Source organism: Penicillium chrysogenum (genome assembly GCF_028827035.1).
Source record: "Penicillium chrysogenum strain IBT 35668 chromosome Unknown utg000001l_segment0_segment0, whole genome shotgun sequence".
NCBI classification, from domain to species: Eukaryota; Fungi; Ascomycota; class Eurotiomycetes; order Eurotiales; family Aspergillaceae; genus Penicillium; species Penicillium chrysogenum.
In genome coordinates, this window is record NW_026622749.1 from 2979816 (window position 1) to 3002181 (window position 22366).

Here is a 22366-nt window from a genome sequence, read left to right on the forward strand (position 1 = left end):
CATAATGAGATATATACTATTTTCTTTGAGCGCATTGGTGTTCTACGCCATATTCTACTTTTCCTACATCAACGGCCTCGATGCCCTGGCCCGCAGATCCATTGAGTCCGGCAAGCTCCCGAGCTTTGACGCCCCTTTGCGGACAGTCTACACGGGAATCAAGGAAGTCGATCACGTACTGACTCTTTTGACCACATTTTTCTATCCGGCACTGGATGGCAACAACCCTGGTCTGCTACTTCACGGAGTTGGATTTAGTGGCACCTTCGGCGCAACCTGGACTCTGATTGTCTTGGAATCTTGGAGAAAGGGCAATGCGGGGACAATAGCCGCTTAGTACGCTATGCCCCATTAACAAGCATATTGGATAATAAACAAAAGCTAACTACTCATACAGCCCGACCATATTTGGCCTCGCCGCTCAAGTATTAACTTTCGCCTTTGGGATCCCATTGACATGTGCTCTCCAGCTGGGCTGCTCGATCACTGCGCGCCGTCCTCATGCAGATAATATCCGCATCCCACGAGCAGTCCTCGCAGTTCTGCCGTTAGTCTTCGTCGTTGGATACATGGTGCCGACCGTGGCGATGGCCTTGCCCGCTCCCTCTGTGATTCCTGTGGACCTAAAGCAGATCGCCATTGCCATCTGGCACCCCTGGCCCGCGTATGTGTCAATCTTGACCACCGTCGCCTACTTTACTCTGTCTCCTTTCTTCTCCAACAACCACCGGGCATCCATGTCTAGCTTGCGCTGGGTCTACGCATTTGCGTTTGCTAATGCGTCTCTGTCGCATATGGTCACATTGGTCGTCTCTTTGGCAACTGTTGTAGTCCCGGTTTTGTTTGAAGACCGTTTTTTGGACTCCCTTCACCCGGCCAATGTTTTCTCAATTCCTCTGCCTTGGTCTGGGCTGACGGTTGATAATGTCGGTGACGGGGTCCATGTCTTCCTCCGATGGGACTATATGATTGGTTCTGCGGGTGTCTTGATTTGGGCGATCTCGCTGTACACCGTTGCTCACAAGCAGCTGCTCAATAATGTCTCTTGGCTCAGTCTCTTGGTGAAGACTGCTCTGTTGACAGTTCTTGTCGGCCCCGCAGGCACTGCGGTAGAGTTAATTTGGGAGAGAGATGAGCTCGTCTTTACTGAGACCGGCGGTAATAAGCAGGAGGTTTCGAAGGCCAAGAAGTCCACTTGACGGGAATTGGTTGGGCAATGATGAAAATACAATTTCGGACTATCATGGATAAATATCTTTGTCAATTTATAAACTGAAGGGTATATCTAGACGGTTTCGGTCTTCGTTTAATACACGTCGGAAATCACGTCCATTGAAGATCAATTTATGCAAGCAAAATCATACATTCATACATCACAGAGACACAGACGGCTTCTTGTCTGCCATAATTTCATAGATCGCATTGACGTAAGCTTTGACGTTCTCATTTCCCAGGACACCTGCTTCCATCTTGTTCATGGCATAACCAATAGTCATTCGGCGATCCAGATCCATGATCAGCATAGATCCACCCCAACCTCCCCAGAAGCAGATATTTCCATCGGGGATGAAGGTGATAGTCTCCGGCACCGGCAGGGCAACGCCGAGCGCGAATCTGAAGTTCATGAACAACACCAGATCGAGACCACTAATCCGTTCCTGGATCATCTGGTCGATAGTTTTCAGCCCAAGATACTGCTTCCCATCAACTGTGCCTCTCAGGGACACCATTGACCCAATCCGAGCCAGAGAACGCGCATTCGCAAACCCATTGATAGCACCAATCTCAGTACCTCTGTATTCAGGAGTCTGCGCATCCTCCGCCTTCAGCGTAATATTGCCAAATGCTCTACCCACAATGCTTTTCGGGTCCATCTCCGGCATAGACGCAGGCGGAGCAGGAATGATATCCGCCGTACGCGGCCAGTCCTCTTCCGCCACACCGAGACTAAAGTCCGCGCCCAACGGACCGGCAATCTCATCGGCAATGAACTGCTTCAACGGCTTCCCGCTAATGCGTCGCACGATCTCACCGATCAAATGCCCATGGTCTATCAGCTGGTAAGCGGACGCTTCGCCAGCCTTGAACCACGGAGCCTGCGCAGCGAGCAGGTCCGTCGAGGCTTTGGTGTCGTAAATGGTTTCCATGGGGATCCGCTCGTCCCAGTGGGGCAGGCCAGAGGCGTGGCTGAGGATGTGCCACACTTTCGTGTCTTCTTTTCCGTTGGCTGCGAACTCCGGCCAGTACTTTGACACTTTCTCTTCGACGTCTAGGAGGCCGCGATCGACGAGGATTAGTGCGGCTAGGGCTGTGACGACCTTGGTAGATGAGAAGACGACGGTTAGGGTGTCTTTTTCCCATGAGCGTGTCTTGGCGGCGTTTGCGTGGCCGCCCCAGATATCGAGGACGTTCTTTCCGTTGATGTTGACGCAGAGTGAGGCGCCGACTTCTTCGCCTGAGGTTAGTTTTTCTTGGAGAAGATCCCGCACGCGGTTGAATGCGGGGTCACAGGGACCTTGTACGATGGCCATGGCGAAAACTGTTTGGTTCTTGGTTTTAGGTGGATGGCGATAATTGAAGCTTTCGGTAGATTTTGACTGTACAGTTGATTCAGCAGTGAGTGTTCCATGGAACTTAGATGGGACCCTTGCGCTTTTTTATAAGCGGATTTTAGTGATTTTCTAGCCCTAGAAGATGTTAGTGCTTACTGTGGGGACGTCCCCGGATTGACTTGGATTGACTCAGGTTGACCTTGGAATGCATCCAATGGACCTACTCCCGTGTCCACGAACGGAGTTATGCATCCTCACAATCTCCGTGCCGAGGTACACCCTGTAGAGTTAAACCCCGCGACAAGGACTTGTGCACACTCTGTCAAATATACATCACAACTTTCCGCCACATGTATTTGCCCCACCAAAGGGTTACCTATAGATATAACCAGTATCAGTGGACAAAATAAGCTAATTAAGAAGAATAGATCAATACCTAACATTATAGCCTTTCCTTTGCCCTACATCGTGATAATGAAATGGACACGAAGCAGCCGGTCCCTGACGGTTTTATCTAGTCTCGTCGACCACTTGATGCTGGCGCTAGCATCTAAACGAATCATGGAGGAATGATGGCGGAGCCATTTAATTTATGCAGAGCCACACTTTTATACGTCTCTAGTGGAAATTATGCATGACCATGCATGAAGCTGATAGGTTGTCGTCATTGATCTCTGCTATCTCATAAACCTTCATGCTTCTATTCCATCCTCACCTCGAAATTGTAGTTCCACTGCTATCAAGACTAATGCACATAATAGCATGTTAGCAGAGGCTGTACCGTGGCACTATATACACGCAAAACTATGTGATATTAAAACTATATGTTCATTCCGTGGCATGTACAACACCTCCGAAAGACAGGTGTGAATAGTAAGTCAATAAATACATAAAAAAGAGTATACAAAATGAACACATCCGGTATAATGCCATGCAAAAACAAACCACAACCGCAACTACCCTTTCCCAGTCTCCGTATCTACGCCGACTTCATCGGCGCAGCGGTAGGTTCATGACCTTTCTCATTCTCAAGAGGCACCCGTTCCTCCGACGCAGAAGAGAAAGAAACAGCCTCACCAGAAGCAACCCGCCGCTCCGCATACTCTTCGTCATCTTTCCAGAAATCCTTCTTTCCATGAGCAGCACGGTTAACCCAGGGAGGAAGGAACCCGCCCTTAAGCTTCCAAGACCAAGGATCAGACTCATCCTTGTTAGGTGGGACAATGCGACCACCAGTGATCTTCTCAAGACACCACGCAAAGCCATTGAGCGTGATATAGCTGGTGATACCAGCGATCAGACCATAGGCAATACTGTATGTGAACGGCATGATAGCGATGGTGAGGAACGCAGGGATCGCATCACCGTAGTACCGCCAGTTGATATCGGCGGCAGCCTTGGCCATCATCGCACCGACAATCACGAGCGTGCAACCCGTGGCCCAGGGTGGAATGGAAGCGAAGATCGGGGCGAAGAATACCGCGATGAAGAAGGCAATGCCGGTGACGCAGGATGTCAGGCCGGTTTTACCGCCTTCGGAAATGCCGGCGCCGGACTCGACGAATGCTGTGACCGGGGGACTGCCCAGGAGGGATCCGATCGAGATGGAAATCGCGTCAACCATGTAGGCCATGGCGCTGCCCTCGAAATCCTGGGTCTCCTCGTTGATTGCGCCGGCAAATCGGGCCATGGAGTACATTGTACCTGTGGTATCTAGGATATCGACATACTGCGTAAATGTTAGTCGTAACCTTCTGCCTGTATAAGATGTTGGGGACATACCAAAAATGTAATGAAAGCCAGTCCAAATTCACCGCCCTTGCCAGCCAAGTTCCAGTCCTGAGCGAGTAGAGTATGCTTGATAGGATGGAAAGTGACAACTTGCTTGAAGAAATCAAACTTGCTGGTTCCGAGTTCGGTGTAGGGGAAGTAAGTGACGGGCGTAGTGCGAGGCCAGGAGATGATAGAAACCAACAAAATGCCGAGAATGACAGCACCCTTGATACGGTACATCATCAGCAAGGCCGTCATAACACCGCCGCAGAAGATACCAATCCACATAGTCGGACTGCGCATCTTCGCGCTGCTCATGCACAGACCCGTCTCCTTGTCGAAATCTTGCTCCAGACATCCAGCCAACTCAATGGGAGTGTCAGTGGCACCCTGGACCAATCCAATACCAGCGCTGTAGGTCAAACCGATCAATGCGAGGTAAAGACCGATGCCGACACCAGTTGCGAGTTTGATAGACTTTGGAAGCGCACGCGCCAGCCACTGCCGCATACCGATAAACGTCAAGCCTAAGAAGACCCATCCTTCCACGAAGACGGCCGTGAGAGCAGTCGAGTATGGAACCATGCCGCTCCCACGGACTCCAACAACGGTGTAGGCAAAGTATGCGTTCAGGCCCATTCCAGGTGCGAGCGCGATAGGCAGGTTGGCGAATAAACCCATGCAGAACGTTGAGAGGGCGGCGATGGCGGCGGTGGCGGTGACGATATCCCGGTTGATTTCTTGCGTGCACATAGCATACTCGACGTTATTTGCACAGTGATCTTGCATGTCTTCTGCGGGGCAGACGCAAGTTCCACCAGTCAGAGAGGTGATGTTGCTGTTGACGGAGATGATGTATGCCATGGCGAAAAAGGTGGCGAGGCCGGCGCGGATTTCAGTGAAGAAGTAGCTGCCCTTCCTCTCTTTAGGCTGAGACTATGGTTCAGTCTCATATTCGGTATTGGCCGTGCGATCACACGTATATAGTGTAGTATGACTTACATGGCCGGAGCCCTCCAGACGAAACCATTTCCCCACGGGACTGCGGGCAACCCGCAGGTTGGTGTCGTGGACCCAATTACCTAAACCCATTGCGAGAGAGGAGCACGGTCGTGTGCGGTGGATACAGCGAAATCCGAAGACGCTGTCGTCCTTGAGACGCAGTATTTAAAAGCTGTTCCTGCAGTGGGAGTTGTAGAATATAGGTTTTGAAGGAAGAAATAGGCAAATCTCAAGGTCTCTCGGCCAACCACATCTTGCTGATAAGGAAAAAAAAAAAAAAAAAGTTCGCCTCCAATGACAGCTATCTTCGGCCAGTTTGGCCCTTGGCGGCTTAGGCGGGTCGCATTTCACCCGTGAGATGCCGCGTAGAAAATCTCATTGGCTCATTGGCTGTCAGTTTGCCGACAGGAATTTTTATGAAGGGTCGTTCATGGGTCAAGACTCGGGAAACCGACGGAAAACAAAGAGACAGATATTATGCCGACTCTAGAGTCACTTCAAATGAAAAATTCAAAATGGCATGTTCAAGAACGAGACCCTTACTCCTTCAGAATTGCACAAATCCCTGCAATGCCAAGATCCCGGTGCGCTCAGTCCTCGTGAGCTCGATCTTATCAGTTTTGTGTCGTGTGTGTTGCATGTGGACCCTTGGGAATGTGGGACTGTGGGAATGTGATAACGGAGTAAGCCGATCATATAAGGACAAATCGCTTGCACCGGGCCATATTCAATTATCTCCAGTCTCATTGCTCTGGTATATCTGGGGCGGCCATATCCGATCGTGGACCATCGACAAATCTCGCCCGCAGATAACTATCGGATTCGTTCGGTCTGACAGCTTTACTTCCAAGGTTCGTCCAGGTGCTTACACCACTGAATAGCACCCGTGGACGGGCGTGGTCTTCCCGGAAAAACAAACAGCCGGCCTAAACCATTGAGGCAGTGAATGAGATACGAGAATTATGAAGACATCAAGAACAACTACGAGGCACCAGAAAGTCCATTCGTCTAATCGTCATGTATTGATTTCTTCGATGTATTTTGGAGTATACATGCATACGTAGGTAGGGGATCTTCTCTACCACTTCTTAGCCTCCTTCCGTTTTAGTGCTCAGACCTTACCGCTTTTTGGATTGCGAAAGCAGAGTACAATAACGATGGAGCTGGCGCTGGAGCTTCGTCATGAGATTCACAAATCCAATGAGGAAATCGAGTATGAAGGCTATGAGATGAGGACCAGCACAACTACCAGCTCGCAGTAGTCGCAGCTCGAATTCCAATCCCCTACTTATACTCAGCAAGTCCCTGAAACAATCTCATATGTCAATGTACCAGGTTGGTCGGCTTGAAACGTCTTGCCCATTCAGGTTAGTTGGGGTAGTCATGGCACAAGGATGAACAGCTTGAGGTAGTGCAGCCTTGAAATGGGCTCGAGGTTCAACGGGCCCGGCGCGCTCTTCTTGGGGCTAGAAGTAGCGTCCCGTAGATGGAATGCCTGAACATCAAATGAGATCTCACTGTTGCATTCAAGCAAAAGGCCTACATCAAATCAATACCGGCAAGCCTGAGCTGTAGCCATGGTGAACAAGCGGTGCAACATTGAGGTTGGGGTGCTTGCGTGTAGGTAGTCAGTGGACGGTCACCGGGCCAGCTTCTTTAGTTGTCTTGATCCAAGAGATACTTGGACTGGTGCCGTACCAGAAGGGGGCCAGCTAGTCCGTGCAGCGTATTCGCTTATCACAGCCAGATCCATCCGCACAGACGAGGTGCTATGACTCCTGACCTGGTTCTCCTACCGTCGCTACTACCCACCGCTGCTGTCGGTCGGCTGTGACACGCCGTACGACAAGGCAGAAGCTGCAGCCTTAGAAGGCTTCTCCAGGTCAGATGATGAAGAACGGGCTTTGTCACGACCGTTGGTCCCACGTGACGACTATACAGCTGGGGAGACTTATCAGCTGGAAGAGCCAGAGACCTCCCGCGGTCCATAGTCTTTATGCGTGGTGGGTACCCAGTATATACTGCATCGCATACAAGCAAGAACCAGTGCTGGGTTCAGACCCAAGTCATACCTAATATTGGGGTCTCACCGAGTGATCAGTGACCCTAAGTCCGGCAGAAACTATTAAATGACCCTGACTCTGAGCGTCCTCATACCAGCGGCGCTCAGATGGGAGAGCCCCACCCGGCAGAGGAAATCCCCTACATAGAGGTACGTACGTAGAGAAAACACGTCATAGAGGTGCGTTGTATTCATGTGTTGATTCACCGCTCTTTGACGTAGTATAATGTGCATGTCGGAAGTGTGAACATGATAACTAGGATCAATTTACCCAGTTCCCTCTTGTCTCGACATATCGCAGCATTTCTCCCATCTATTGACTACGCGCCACTTCGAGAGAATCCACGACGTTGAGCCCATCGAGGACTACCGCACGGGAGGTTATCATCCAGTACATCTGGGCGACATCTTCCATGAGCGGTATCAGGTCATTGGGAAATGGGACTACGGCACATCTTGGACAGTATGGCTCGCAAGAGACCTAAGGTTGGTTCACAGCCTTTCTTTGGGAAGTCAATCATGGCATTCCGGTCTTGCATAGTGCTTTCTGAGCTACAAAAGGACGTCACCTTGAAAATCACCAAGGCAGACCCCTCAAATACTAGCACAGAGCTCTATATACTGCTTCAACCACGATGCTACAGCAGACTCCATAGGATCGCAGATCTATGCTGACCTTCTATTTCATCCATTCTTGGGTGAATGAGGAACAGAATAAGTCCAGTGATCGAAACCTACAATGCTCAGATGTCCATCGATTCATTATCAGTACCAGGCGAATTATATGTATAGTATACAAAACACAAACGTCACGCCTAAACAGACCCGTCCCCTTTCTCCGACTTTCCCGCAGGAGAAGGGTCTAAGATTGGCGCAAACTTAGACTTCTTACGCAACGCAGGTCCCCATTTGATAAATGCCAAGGGAATCGGGATCATGATGAGTGCGAGACACCCGAGAAGTGTGCCAGCCCACTGTACACCCAAATTGACGAACATCTGCTTTGAGAACAGGGGGAATGCAGCTCCCACCGCTGAACGAATAATGGTATTCGCAGCAAACACAGATGCGGCACTGGTTTCAAAGTCAATATGACGTTCCATGGAAAAGGGCAAATCAAACGGCTTACAATGTCAAGTACGAGTCAATCAAATAGTTGAAGCATTGCAGGAAGATAACATAGATGCCGAATCCAGTCACGACTCCGCTGGCGGTTGGGGCCATCCAATGGATTGACTTTGTCCATCCAGTCCATCCATACCAGAAGAGCCCGACACAGAAGCAAATACCCCCAAAGATGGCGGGAGGAAGCCTCCATTCCGCGACCGGGATGTTATTGTTGGCTGTTAGCTTTTTGATATATGACCTTTGGTCGAAAAGGACATAGGCGCCAGCTAGGAACTCGCCAATAATCAATCCGATGAAAGGGAGTCCTCCAACACCAAGGTTCATTCCATGGATCCCTTGGAAGACAACGGGGTAGGCACCGAGAAGTGCATACATCAGGCCATACACAAAACTCATCCAGAGGGAGATCTGAAGGAACGTTAGCACGACTCAGTACGAAATATTCACGCACGGCTTACCAGGAAAACAATTGGCTCGGTGAAAAGCATACGGAATGGCCTACTGAAATTATTCGTGATCAGCTCGCCCCAATCAACCTCGATCTCTTCTTGTCGCGCGCGGATTCCCCAATTGCGTGTCTGTCGTCGCAGGATGCCTGCCTTTTCCACCAGGACAGAGGGCGCATATGTCTCTTTCAGGAAAATAAGACAAAGGCCAGTGGCCAGCCATCCCATAATGGACGAGATGTACATGGTCCACCTCCATCCCAGATAAGACATTGTGATGAAGCCACCAGTGAACGGAGACGCGAAAGGCCCCACGAATACAGCCATGGCGAACATAGCGACCGCCACGCCCCGCGTCTGGTTATTCCAAATATCTGCAAATACGGCGGGAACGATAGCGATCGGACTAGCAGAGAAAAAGCCGGAAAAGAACCTCGTCAACATCAAGGTCTGAACGTCCTTGCTGGTCGCTGATGCAACGGCGAAGATGGAGTACCCGAACATGCCAATGCAGATCGGCCATCTTCTCCCAATGAGCTCACTTGCTGGCGCCCATACTGTCGGCCCCGAAGCGAATCCCAGAACATACAGGGTTACGCCGAGGACAGCGACTTCCGTGCTGATGTCAAAATTAACACTAATTTCTCCTACGGCGGAGGAGTATATGGCACTGGCGAAAGACGAAACGAAAGTTGTGTATGCTAAGGTCGCAGATATACAGATTTTGCGTCCGAGGGACCAGTTCTGGGGGTGCAGAGGATCGTTCGCATCGTTGAACTCGACTATATATTCTTCCGGATCTGGGAGAGGTGGGGGATGAGGCTTGCCAGCTCCCAAGGGGAGCCATTGCTCGCGCGGTGTGATTCCTATGCCGGAGCCGACAGTTGAGCGATGTTGGAGTCGATAGGTGTTGATTCGTTCTAGCTCGACGTCGTTCAGGTTGCTTTGGCGGCGATTGATGCTCTCTGGGCGCATGGGCCCAATTTCCGATAGACGACGATCGACCCCCGTCGTGATGTGACTGAGATCATCGCTTTCACTAGTGCTAGTATCGTGTGGACTGTGCGACATGCTGAGCTGTTCAATGTACTGGGTATCTAGGAATATGGATAATAGACATAGCAATTGATAAAGCTAAGGCTTCATCTTGTTTCTATGGATCAGACGACTATTTTCATCACTTTGATGGTACCTAGGTAACCCACTGCGTCATCGATTGCTTTCCCCGGTCATAGAACCAGTGACGTCCCAACACGGTAATACGTCCCGGTCGCAAACCATGGTCTGGTCTGTGGAGACACATTAAGTCTATTTGACAGTTATGAACTACCTAGATTCTATGTCCAAAAAATACGCATGCTAAAACTACATAACTATTGGGATTGGCTGTTAGAATAGAAGAGTAGCATCTTGAGAAAGTATGTAGACTATCGGTGTTCAAGGCAGGTAGAAGGGTGGTGATGGGAATTCCTAAATTGCACAGGCATTTTCTGCAACATCGGACTGGACCATTGTCCGACGGAAATGATCATTCTCAAGACGGCTAGAATAGATACGTAGGTAGTCCAGGCCTCCGTTTCGATTTACTAATCAGTTTCACCCGGGCGAAGCCCTTCTACTGAAATGCACTTGGAATGTTATTCGTCAAATTGAGTGCCAATATCAGCCAGCATAAAAATCTCGTTGCAGATAAACATTTCGTCTCCGTACCGAGTAGAGTAATGGAGTGAGATCAGCCTTTTGATTTACTCATCAATTTCTTCCATATTTAGCCCCCTGCATGATACCTGAAACGGATGATTTTCCCCTCCCCAAGGTCCGGGCAACTGCAGTGTGTGACAAAGGCTGAATGAATTAACCTTTTGGGGCAAGGGGAGCCCCCGGTTTAAGGGGGCTGGTTATAAGGCTCATACCCAATCAGCTGCAAATAGGAACAGGAGCAGCACCAGTAAATGGCAATGATGGGCAAATGCATATTTAGCCTCGCCCGACCAGGAGAGGATTGCCCGGGGCCCAATTGCGAACCATCCAATGCTTTGCCTCGATTCCACCCACGAAGGTCCAGATCCTTAGCGCTCGCCTTATAAATTAACGCTTATTTATCCTGCATAAAGACGGGCTGTGTACTCCGTACTCAGTGCGCAGTAGCTGCAGCTTAAACTAAGAAGGGCCCCGGCCTGTCGCTGTTGCTGAAACTGAGGATCAAAAAACCCACGAGATGAGACAATCAAAGCACACCCCCTACGGCGCTGTACCAGTGGAGGAAAGCTACTCGAATCCAAGGCCATCATCAGAATTCCAATATTATACAACAATCGAGCTTCCCGGGGTCGACGAGCAGAAGCTCCAACCGCAGCCCCTCAAGCTCTCTCAGGTGGATAGAATTTCTCGTCTGATATGGGACTTGATTCTTGCCATTGTAGCCTCACTCTTCGCCGTGTTCGGGATATGGGTTCGTTGTATCGATGGACAACCAGCAGGCCCAGACTCCATGGGGGCTAAACTATTCGAGGTCTCTCAATATGTTAGCTGCCCCGGTCGATCCTACTTTCATCCTCAATGTTGTCAAACCTAGCTGACTCCACATTTCCTCTCAAAGGCGCCCACTGTATTCCCAGTCCTTTTCGCTGCCATTGCTGGTAGCAGCATAAAAAGTATTGCATCATGGCGCATCCAGACTACTCGAGGAGCAACGATCGGGCTAGTAGAGCAATGTCTCGGCAGCCAGACTATCACAGGAGCTTTTCTGACTCACATTAGACTCCGTGCTGTGAACTTCGCCGCGATATTTACCGTCTTGCTGTGGTGCCTGTCTCCGTTGGGTAGCCAGGCGTCTCTCCGAGTAATTTCCATCGTCCCGAGTTACCCAGTTAACGAGGTCGAGTTGACGACTTTGGATACCTTCACCCAGTACCAGTATGGCTACGGGCAAGGAGTATCGGAAGCCGTAACATCAGTCGCCAATCCTATGACTGCTTCTCTGTCCGCAGCCTCGCTACTTGCAACCCGTAACCAAGATCTTTGGGGCAACATCCGGTTTCCTGTGATCGAGAATCTTGAGAAAAACAGTACAGGGTGGATGGATCTACCCCAAAACGATGACTTGACGTACGCGTCTCTTGTCGGTGTGCCGGTGATTGACTTGCCCAGCTCCGGTAACACATCATTTACCCTCCCCGGCTCGTATCTATCCATCTCCTGTCCCGTCTTCGACACATTACACAATATGAACCTCACCAATTTCACCGGCCCAGACGCTCCATCCCCGGGTAATGGCGACGATTGCAGCTGGACGAGCGCTTGGGGTGGATCCCAGTTCCAGCTCGCCATCTCGGAGCCGTGTTCGAACTCACTCAATGCATCACTGACGAGGACTCGGAATGCCCGCAAGCTGATATGGGAATCGTTCGATCGTGGTTATGCAGGCCCTGACGAGCATCGATCCCCCATCACACGGGCCATATGCGACATCAGCACGACCTATGTCGAATCCAACGTGACATGCGAGAGCTTAGACGGGAATCAGTCTACAAACACTTGCAACTTGTCCTCCGCTCGGCGGTCGGTGGATAAATCACATTTCCACAAAAACTGGACTATATTCGATGTCAATTTGGGTGCAGATCCCAAGCTACCCATACGATATAATGCAGGGTTCTTGTATATCCTCACTACCCTATTTCCCCACATCGAGCAGAACGGTGGTCTACAGCCCCCTAATTGGATATTTTATCGACCCTTTTCATGCTGTTGGAAACTTCTTCGGCGAGAACCTCATGTCGCCTGAGACCACGACACCGAAAGTCTTTGGCACTCGTCTATCGCAGCTCTTCAATTCCGTGCTCTACCTCGGTATCAGTCCCTCGGCATTCACGGGCTCTGTCAACCTGACGGCAATTACACGGAAAACAAGTCCAATCAAGGATACACCCGTCAAATTCACTGCCCACAATACGCATTTCCAAAATATTGTCAGATGTAACCGTCCATGGCTCGCCGTCCTCATTATTTCCTCGGTGGTGATCTTCTGCTTTGCACTAGTGGGCGCATATCTCCATATTATAACGATCGCTCCCGACCTTCTAGGATCGATCTCCGTTGCCCTGTTGCAAAATAAGACTGAAGGGATTGTCGGGTCTTCCACATGGTCTTCAGACGAATGGTCGAAGAATATGCGAGACACGAAATTATGGCTTGGAGATGTTCAACCTGAAGCTGACGTTGGGTGTATTGCTTTGACCACCGTGGCACAAGATGTTCCTCCTGGTTCGGTGAAGGGAAGACTATATTATTGAATAATAGATATATGTGGTGCAATGCTGTAGATGTCTAAGAATTGGCACTCTCAACCTTGGAAGGACCATTGGGGTGCGCCGACCTTGGCTTGGGTATGAGATATTGTTGGAATGACTTAATGAGCTTTTTCCCTCCGCATAGACCAACAATGAGTTATGTTTTAGGTACCTTATTTAGATCTCCTAGCCATAATACTAATAAGGGATAAAGTATCTAAACCAAAGACATCTAGGAGCAGTTGAGATATTTGAAAAGATAGTTGAAAGAGTAAGCTATAAAGAGGCGTGGGCATCATAAGGCCGCATAAGAGGCCAACTGATGTGCGTGTCTCCAACCTAACAACAAAATCACGGGGCTTTCTGCCCCCGGCTGGTATCTCCAGTCGTTGAGCATTCTCCTTCTCTTCTCCCCAACAATCTCTCACCAGCACACGCGGGGTTTTCCAACAACCACCCCCAAGGCCAGTGTGAACATCGACAAATAAATGGCTCGATGTCGGGTTCCATGTCCCATACCAAGAGCATGTTCAGATTCTCCATCCAATACATCCAGAAAGGCAGATACAGGGAAAGTTCACTCATTCTACTTATCTTTCTGGGTGGGATCTCACTGCAGAGATCGGAAATCGATACGGCCATCATTTGACAGCGAGAATCCTCCGGGACCCGAAGAGGTTCAGAAAATTTGCTAAATCCAGTCAATAATTGACTGGCATCAGTTCCTTGGCTAAATTGAAGCCTACTCTATCCATGAACCTGGAAATCTATCTTTGTCGGACCTTTTCGAATGTACGACATCGGCAACACCTCCTACAACGATATAACGGACTATCATCACAGGGCGGACACCCTACACCGGTAATCACATCATTGTGCTCAGTGTCTTCAATCGACCCGTCTCTGGACCTCCCTTATAATCTTTATATTGTCTTTTTCTTCCGTCTCTGGTGCTGTTGTTGTGTGTTCCGGAATCGCCGGTGCTGTTGATGGCCGCTCCGGCGAGTTGGGAAAGCCGTCGAGCGTTGTTGGCAACTTCGCAACCTGACATCCTAAGTCCCGCACAACCTTTTCAACACACTTTTGGATTCGAGAGCCCAGTGGACATCGACAACATGCCGGGACCAAAAACGTCACGTCGTCAAGGCCATCGAGACCACAATACGGCTTGTGCGGCGGTGACAATATCCCGGGAGCTACCAGGCGTCTGGCAGTGATGAACAGGAACGCACATGTGGGGTTAATGGGCTACAACGACGGGCATCATCTCCCCGTCTATAGTATGGAACCGATCATGTTCCCAAGTCGCCTCTTAACGCCAGCCGAGAAAGGCTACTAGGCGATGGAGCTCGAAGTCTCTTGTATAGTATGGGTCGTTCGTAAGATCCGTCACATGATTAAGGCTGCGACAGTCAACTTGACGCCAGTTGCATACACTGATGACATCGCGACAATCCACCTCACCACCTCTCTGTCGTCTGCGTCCCCGGGTCGTATGAACCTACGTCTGGTACGCACATCGAACCCTCCCAAGACAAGGCGTGCGCCTATCCGACGAACTTGTATGACAGCCAGACAGATGCCTGGGTTGCTACCTGGTTTGTCAGGTGCCAGGCTTCACATGCTTGCTAGCTAGTATATTAGCTGGCCTCACCCAGATAGAGAATTCAACCTTATTCTCTCTCTCCCCTGGCCTCTGCCAGATCAAGTTGCCTATATAGCAGCCAAAGGCCTCTCAAATAAACAACTCCTACGATAATCACCACTAGACTTCGACGACAATGGCCTGCTCAGGGCCTTCCGAAAACCACAGGACAGATCCAGCGTGTGATCGGAGTCGTCGTCGCAGGTAGGTCTTTCGGACGTGTTGTAGCGCCGCGGAGTTATAGAGAGGATTTGCGGACCGCCATCAACCGGACGTCAATGTCCGATACCTCATGGAATTGCTTGGCGTACCCAGCATACCTAGACTACTTGCATGATGGTAATACACCTTGAAACCTCCGATCGTAACTCATTCGCGAGATGAAAATGGGAGGCGAGGGACTTGCCTTGAGTCGGGAATGCGGCAATCAGGTACTTCTTCACCTCGATGTTTCGTCGCTTAAAGTAAGTTCCATTACTAAGTTCGAAGGATAGGGTGTTAGATTCCATCTTGGCCGGGATACATCACGCCGCTCCAGTATACAATACCTTCATGGAATGACCATATTGACCATACCGAACATTCTCATATCGCTATTTGTGTATTTATAGATAGATAATACATACATCGACAAATATTAGTCATTCCAAACACAGGGCTGGTATATCGACATCAAGTCGCAAGAAAAAGACCCCCAGAACTCGCTCGCTATTAAAAGAACTAGACCAAGCACACCTCGATACAGGCAAGCAACTTCAGCTAACAGAAAGAAAAACACCAACACAAGAGACTTTAGAACCGATTAAAACCGCGCTTGACGCTGCTCCCATCCATCTCACTGATTGGGCTGCTGCCCAGCTCAGCACTCCCTTCATCACCAACCAACTCAACAACGTGAGACCCAGGGGGAGGTCTGAATGGGCGCGGAGCTGTGTCTGATACTTTCTCTGTAACCGCCGTAGTACCACTGACTGACGATCCAGTAGCATCCGCCTCATGGGGCCCGTATCCACCATGCTGGTTAGCAGCAGCGAGAATCTTCTTGTTCCTCTTTCGCATGAAGATGACAACTAATGCGACAATAATGGCGACACCAGCTACGACACCAACCACGACACCGGCGATAGCACCGCCGGATAGTGCCGTGTTAGAGGAGCCGCTGTCGGCGCTGTCTGCAGAGGCTGCGGCGGACTCGGTGGGGGTTGCGGTTGCGGAAGCGGATGTCGGGGACGCAGATGAAGATGTGGATGTGGATGTCGCCGATGTAGACGATGTTGAAACGACGGTCGTGGATTGGTCTTCGCTGATAATTTCCCGCTCAAGCTTCACGTCGAAGGCCGAAAAGTCATCGCTGGCGCTCTTCCTCCATGCTCCGCATGAGTATCCTGCCCTTGAATCACACTTGGTGTCGCGGTATATTGAGACACAGAGACTACTTCCCTCAGGATCCCAGGAAAACGGCTTGTCTTTACCTAGGGGGAATTTGTGCAGTTCTGCGCCTTTTGGCCGCGGGCGATTTCAGTATCGTCGGTTGCATTGGTGTAGCTGAAGGTCCATGCGTGCGCCAGGGGAAGTACCCAGAGTGCGTATAGTGGTAACATCATGGCGATGTTCTTTTGAATGATAAATCCAAGCAAAAAAGAGTGAGAAAATGAGATGCGATGAGATTGGAGTTTTCAAGCTGCTAAATGTGCGGAAGGGGGGAGATGTCAGTATTATACAGGGCGCAGGGACTCTGATTATGATTGAATTTGAAGAATAAACCTCGTATTGAAATGAGCCTCGTCCTTGGTGGGGTTTCTTCTAGCCAATGTCTGGAGCCAGTTAAATCTCCCAGTTTTGGACCCTAAAATGACTGCAACGGTCGATCAATACTCAGTGGGGGAACATACGGGTGAAGACCAAGGAGCTAACTTAGAATGCAGATGAACACGGTCTCGAGCGCATCTCCTGGGTCGTACTGCGCTGATCGCTCCGGTATGGATTAGTCGCGTGGGTCGCAGGAGAATCGAACTTCTTCACGCGGTCATCCCACAGAACAGTCACCATTTAAAACCGATTCTGGATAAGATGGAGAGATATTTGCGATCTCCATGCAGCGGCTGTATGTCGTGAAGACACCATGCAACTCCACATGTATCTGCCACCCGATGGCTGACCATTTGTGAGAATACGGGGTGTTGCAGCCGTGAGCTCATACTTCGTAACATCCCTGTCAGATCATAGTCTAAATCCAGTTACTTAGGCTATTTCTGTCCACATGTTGCGAAAAATGGAAATTGGAATCTGGGCTGGCACCCATCTAGTCTGTGGAGAATGGTGATTGGTGCCCTATGGGCCGAATACGAGGTGATGAGCATTCGAAAAATTCAAAACCGTCATTGTATTGCCAGTATTGTTTTATTGTCGAGGAAGTCAAAGATGAATGGTAATATCTGGAAGGCCGCACATAATGAGTTTGTTGTTTTCTTTGGTCTTTCATGTCTTTCATAGACCCAGGCAGTCTTCATCAGAAGGAAAAGAACACCGAGCGCCAAGAGTTGCGGACCAAGAATGCTTGGTGGCATCGAGTCGAATTGCTGACCAGGGGGTAATTTCCCACCTGGGCAGGTTCCCCTTACCTAAGTACAACGGTAATTATCATAATAACAACTCACATCTGTTTTGGTTGCAGCGAGAGACGATCAATACTCCATATAGGGCCCCATTATTAGAGTCTATCGGGGTACGGAGTACCATTTTAGAACATGAATCTCGACGAATCCAAGGATACGACGTTGCAGGGTTCATAACAGCAGGTAATCAAATAGAAATCTTTCCCATCACGATCTGCGCTGGCGAGATCGTTCTGTTTCCTCTTTAGGAAGGCAAATATGTTGGTGCCTCAGGCATAAGTTTTATAAATATAGATCGTCGTGTCCTCGGGTGTGAACATCCAAATCAACTGGTAACTGTTCCCGTAATTACTCCAACTGAAGTCAAAGAGAATAGTGCCCTTTCGGACTTCTCCATAGATCGATCGCAGACTTGACTGTTGTTGCTACTAGATATGACGTCAAAACACAGTTTCAGAGGTATGATGCGCACAAAGTCATTGCTAGAAACAATATGCTGTGGTTGGTTATTTGGATTAACAAGGACTAGCATTACCCAAGTCTACTACAAGGCCAAAGACCTACCCCTGTTTATGATAGAAAATTTGGGCGCTATCTAAAGAAAAACGCCCCTGCGACTCTGAATCGAGTCGACTCCATGCACCCGACGAGCCGAGTGTAGACCATGATTGATAAGTGACGCAGCGGTATCGGTACGGCCCTAGGGTTGTCCAAACTTTCTCGTTTGTGAGCAATGGCTTGTTCTGCCGCATCCAGTTATTTCAACGCTTTTGAACACCTGAGCTTATTTCTTGCATGCACAATTTGTGTAAATAGCGATTGGTCAAAGTGGTCAAAGTAAATCGACCTTGCAGCTCAGCATATGCCCGTACATGGCTCGTAGATATCGGAGCTCTGCGGATCTTCTCTTCTGGCATCTGTTGTTTGCAACTATAGCCATGGTAGAGAAGCGCCGGGAATCCAATCAAATCGGGACCCTGTCTCAACTTGGAGGTCAATTAGACACGATGCAAGGTACCAGGGCAATCGGCATCATTGATTAGCAATGCTCCTTGTCCGTCGCGTGCCGGAGGTTCCCATGAAAAATGAGCCACCCTGACGACCCTGATTACCTGTCTCAATATTCCCTCGGCAACATCACCGCCGTCTACTGAAGTACTTGTTGAGCTTTCCATCGCAATTTGCCAGTTTGAACCACATTGTTGTCTCAGTTCGTTTCTCTTCATTGGTGTGACAGTAGGTGTCTTTCCTATTGCCGTCGACATATTCCTTTCTGTCGTTGCTTTGGCTGAGGCTCTGCTTGGTCATTACGTTGAAGTGGTTCTGGTGCAACGAGGTATGAGCGGTTGCTAGATGTTGAACGACGCACGATGAGTCCATTACCTGACCGGCGACTGACCTGTGAGACAGAAATTCACTTTCGACTTAACACCGTCCCGGCAGCATGGCAGCGATCAGAATAGTCCACCACACCAAGTCCGCATCCGTGTCTCTCCATTCAATTGTAGAAAGATCAGGCCATAAGGGCAACTGGGCGAACAGGAACCGCGGGGTGGTGCTTGTCTTCGTAATCGTTTTCATCGTCGTGGTTGGAATCATAGCACTCTTGGCATACCGACGATGGTTGAAACGGAAAGCCGACAAGGAGTCCTACGAGACGACACATGATTAGTTTATCTTGCGCTCTACCCTTGCCACCAAAGCTCATTGGGACTCGGAGGCGGATGACATTGCTGTGATCTGGGCCTGTCTTGGATTTGGGCTTGTGCGTTGGACTGGAGTCAGCGGTGTTGTGCTTTGTGGCTGTCTCTGTGTGTTTAGCTTCGGCGACGTGAGTTCGGCCTTCGGTGACGGATTCCCATTGACAGTTCAATTCTGAGACTATGGCATGTCTGAAGTCGAGATGCGAAGACGTGGCCTACCTTAATGTTAGAGATCAATAGTAATCCATAATATGAACCTTGGTGCTGGCTGCAACGATATCTGATGCCTTTCTTTTGCCGACGGGTCTCATAACAGCGTTGATGAAGGGACCCGGCATCGCTCCCCTGTCGTGCCTTCCAAATCAAGTTGAAGGAACTTCCAACTCAGAGGTCAATTGCAAGCCATCAAGCTTCTCTCGGTTCGATGCTTCGAATTGGCCACATTTTATTGATTGTTCAGATTGGGATATTGGGAGGTCAAACCTCGTGGCCTAAGTGCCGCTGAAACTGTGTCTCGAAGTCAGAGAACAAAGCATCTGCTTTCACCAGCAGAGTGATGTCGGTTTCTCTACTTACTTGAAATCAGGAGGGCAGGTAATGGAGATGGGAGGAAACACCACACTGGCCGCAAAGAGAAGACTGCCAAAAATAGCGAAACGAGACCCTCAGCAAAGGAGGCAAAGAGAGCTCACGGGTCTGAGAAAGCCTAAGCAAGCAGTAAGCGCTTCAGTGCAACATCTAATCATTGGGTGGACGTACCCTGGTCTGAACTGCGGCCTCCATTCTACATCGTGGTCTATCAAAGCGGGCTAAATGGCTGGAACGAGTGGCATCTCACTTCCCACCGATAATCCAGGTTCTACAGATCCAGACTTGCCCTGTGCAACGAAAAAGAGTAGCAACATAGGGCTAGAGTTAGCCTGCAGACACATCCTTTTGACTCGACCGTGATATATTTTATATCCGGATTAATTGCAACAGATGTAAGAACTGAAAGGAAAAGGTGAAATCCAATAACTCACATAACCGACCTTGGAACATCTTTATGCGAGATTACATGAGAGAACGATGCCAATTTCTCCCAAGCATTTGTCCGGTTCCTGTGTGCACCTGCCCCTTGTACAGAACCACACTTCGCCTCTCATATTGTCGGTCAATTCTTTTCTCTCACCTTCTCAGGGCCATTTCCCATATCTCTCAGAGCACTTTCCTTTCCTGGGGATTCTTTAGAGGCCACCATCCTATATTTTACACATCATTTCAAATTCCAAAAGCGAAAGTATGAGTTCGGAAGCAGGCTTGTCTGCTGTCCATCCAACCGATAAGAAGGGCAAGAGAAAACGGGCCGAGTCACCCTCTCACAACTTGAGGTCTAAGAAGGTCCATTTTCCCAAGTGCCTTGTTCTTGAGACCATGCATGCCGGTTACTCACAACCCCATAGCCCAGGGATATGAAAGTCCCCCAGAGGGAGCCAGACAGGATCGATTCACTCAAGGTAAGATGAATTGCTGCTGTTCTCAGTCCTCTCATCCCAATATGAAGGTCCATTGGGACCTGTGGGTATTGAGAAATTCCCCGTATCTGACAGCGGCTAATTTCGGAGAGGAAAGGCACCGGAACCCATTGAGGCAAGTGCGCCGAATCATCCTGAGCACACATTCGATGACCCCGGTAACTTCAGGAAGTTCCTACGTGATTCCCGTGACGAGGCAGAGCTTGCCGTGTACCTTGGACTTCGGCACAAACACGACCTCAGGCATTTCGCTTTGTCCTGGCCTATCATCAAGACCTGGCTTAAGGCACCACATAAGCAGACTACCTCACTGAAAGTTGAAATAAATCATCTCATCCAGGATGGCAAAGAATTATCCTGTATCGAAGACCCCTACCAAGTGTGGCCGGAACGCCCCTGGGAGTCCGAGGAGAACGCTTCTGTGAGAATTACACACATTATGGCATGGCATCTAGTCCAGATGTCCAAGGACATAGAGGAGTACACCATGTCCAGTGATCTGCATAATTTCCACCGCACAAGAAGATATCGCGGTGAACTGAGCGCGGTATTGGAGCTCGACATTCCACTGGACAATATTTTCCATCCTCGTCCCCAGCTTATATCTTGGAGGAACGAGCTAAGCGACAGATTCGACCGCTGCTGGACAATCTTGGGATATGTTTCATGGATTCCCTACATGAAATCCTGGGAAAAGGCTCTAGGATTCGTTGTCTCCTCAAAGAACAAGGCTATCATATACGACAGCGGGATGCCGACAGGGACTAGACCAAGACCCAACGACCTTAGGCTGGCTCAGCAATCCTTTTCCTCGCGCCTCGCGGAAGGTCCCAAAGGCCCTGCCCCAATTCAAGTAAAGGTCATCTGGGACAGAAACCAAAACACGAACGGGAACATGGACCTATGCCGCGTCCTTGCAGGTATCGCTCATGAAGGGAAAGTGCTCCCTCCGACGGACCAGATGATGACACAAGACCCTAGAGCATGCCGGACCGGCGCATCATTCCGTGATATCATTCGACATATGATGTCTTGTGGTGGGTATGGATTGAACTTGTGTGATATGATGTTGTCGTATCATGCTGAGACAGATAATTTCTATTATCAGATCGACGCTTTCCGATCCCAGTGGAAGGTGCTGCAGGGGGTATTCTCAGACCCGGCTAACTCGAATTTTGTGATTCGGGTGCTTCTAGATGTCCATGGTTTCGTGAATGGGGAGATCTATGAGACGACTGAGCTACCACCGGTGTACTGAGGAACTCATCTTGATGCCAACCACACCTCAACGTGTTCGCGGTAGCTTTTATCGAGAGACCTTCAACAGAAGTGCTCGTGTTGGTTTTGGCTTTACTTCTGACTGCTACATTTTTCTTAATTTTATCGTTTTCTTTGTCTTTTGTCTTTCCCGACTCGACAAGTCGTTTCAGATCATACAGCCACATGTGGACTTCTCATATATACATAACCAGAGGGCACATGGCTACTCATCTTGTCGTTGCTATCAATCGGACATGTACTTTTTTAGCCTATTCTCCGATGATAGAAAGATTGTAGCATGCGGGACAAGACCTTCGAGCGATTGTTCTATCTGTAATGTCCTGATGGCAGTCCTCGGATTCTAAGCCCTCATT

At 49.5% G+C, this 22366-nt stretch overlaps 9 protein-coding genes across 9 annotated transcripts; 3 read left to right on the forward strand and 6 right to left on the reverse strand.

The window, feature by feature from the left end:
• Nucleotides 1–4: 4 nt before the first annotated feature.
• Nucleotides 5–1199, forward strand: N7489_001192 (uncharacterized protein; the record flags this gene model as incomplete). Its single annotated transcript, XM_056706947.1, has 2 exons — nt 5–336; nt 398–1199. The coding sequence occupies 2 exons, from the start codon at nt 5–7 to the stop codon at nt 1197–1199; spliced, it is 1134 nt and encodes a 377-aa protein (XP_056571249.1).
• A 174-nt stretch (nt 1200–1373) lies between these two features.
• N7489_001193 (serine hydrolase domain-containing protein) lies at nt 1374–2531 on the reverse strand (the record flags this gene model as incomplete). Its single annotated transcript, XM_056706948.1, has 1 exon — nt 1374–2531. The coding sequence occupies one exon, from the start codon at nt 2529–2531 to the stop codon at nt 1374–1376; it is 1158 nt and encodes a 385-aa protein (XP_056571250.1).
• A 1000-nt stretch (nt 2532–3531) lies between these two features.
• On the reverse strand, nt 3532–5417 carry N7489_001194 (NCS2 family permease; the record flags this gene model as incomplete). The annotated part of the gene is made up of 3 exons (XM_056706949.1): nt 3532–4281; nt 4335–5255; nt 5328–5417. 3 exons carry the CDS (start codon nt 5415–5417, stop codon nt 3532–3534), a joined length of 1761 nt encoding a protein of 586 aa, XP_056571251.1.
• Nucleotides 5418–8204: 2787 nt separating this feature from the next.
• N7489_001195 (MFS transporter) lies at nt 8205–10034 on the reverse strand (the record flags this gene model as incomplete). Its single annotated transcript, XM_056706950.1, has 3 exons — nt 8205–8463; nt 8519–8925; nt 8976–10034. 3 exons carry the CDS (start codon nt 10032–10034, stop codon nt 8205–8207), a joined length of 1725 nt encoding a protein of 574 aa, XP_056571252.1.
• A 1147-nt stretch (nt 10035–11181) lies between these two features.
• Nucleotides 11182–13258, forward strand: N7489_001196 (uncharacterized protein; the record flags this gene model as incomplete). The annotated part of the gene is made up of 3 exons (XM_056706951.1): nt 11182–11487; nt 11539–12617; nt 12676–13258. 3 exons carry the CDS (start codon nt 11182–11184, stop codon nt 13256–13258), a joined length of 1968 nt encoding a protein of 655 aa, XP_056571253.1.
• A 1880-nt stretch (nt 13259–15138) lies between these two features.
• Nucleotides 15139–15409, reverse strand: N7489_001197 (uncharacterized protein; the record flags this gene model as incomplete). Its single annotated transcript, XM_056706952.1, has 2 exons — nt 15139–15220; nt 15249–15409. The coding sequence occupies 2 exons, from the start codon at nt 15407–15409 to the stop codon at nt 15139–15141; spliced, it is 243 nt and encodes an 80-aa protein (XP_056571254.1).
• Nucleotides 15410–15692: 283 nt separating this feature from the next.
• Nucleotides 15693–16949, reverse strand: N7489_001198 (uncharacterized protein; the record flags this gene model as incomplete). The annotated part of the gene is made up of 2 exons (XM_056706953.1): nt 15693–16372; nt 16862–16949. 2 exons carry the CDS (start codon nt 16947–16949, stop codon nt 15693–15695), a joined length of 768 nt encoding a protein of 255 aa, XP_056571255.1.
• Nucleotides 16950–19028: 2079 nt separating this feature from the next.
• N7489_001199 (uncharacterized protein) lies at nt 19029–20458 on the reverse strand (the record flags this gene model as incomplete). The annotated part of the gene is made up of 2 exons (XM_056706954.1): nt 19029–19433; nt 20390–20458. 2 exons carry the CDS (start codon nt 20456–20458, stop codon nt 19029–19031), a joined length of 474 nt encoding a protein of 157 aa, XP_056571256.1.
• Nucleotides 20459–20499: 41 nt separating this feature from the next.
• On the forward strand, nt 20500–21990 carry N7489_001200 (uncharacterized protein; the record flags this gene model as incomplete). The annotated part of the gene is made up of 3 exons (XM_056706955.1): nt 20500–20598; nt 20661–20714; nt 20830–21990. 3 exons carry the CDS (start codon nt 20500–20502, stop codon nt 21988–21990), a joined length of 1314 nt encoding a protein of 437 aa, XP_056571257.1.
• Nucleotides 21991–22366: the final 376 nt, after the last annotated feature.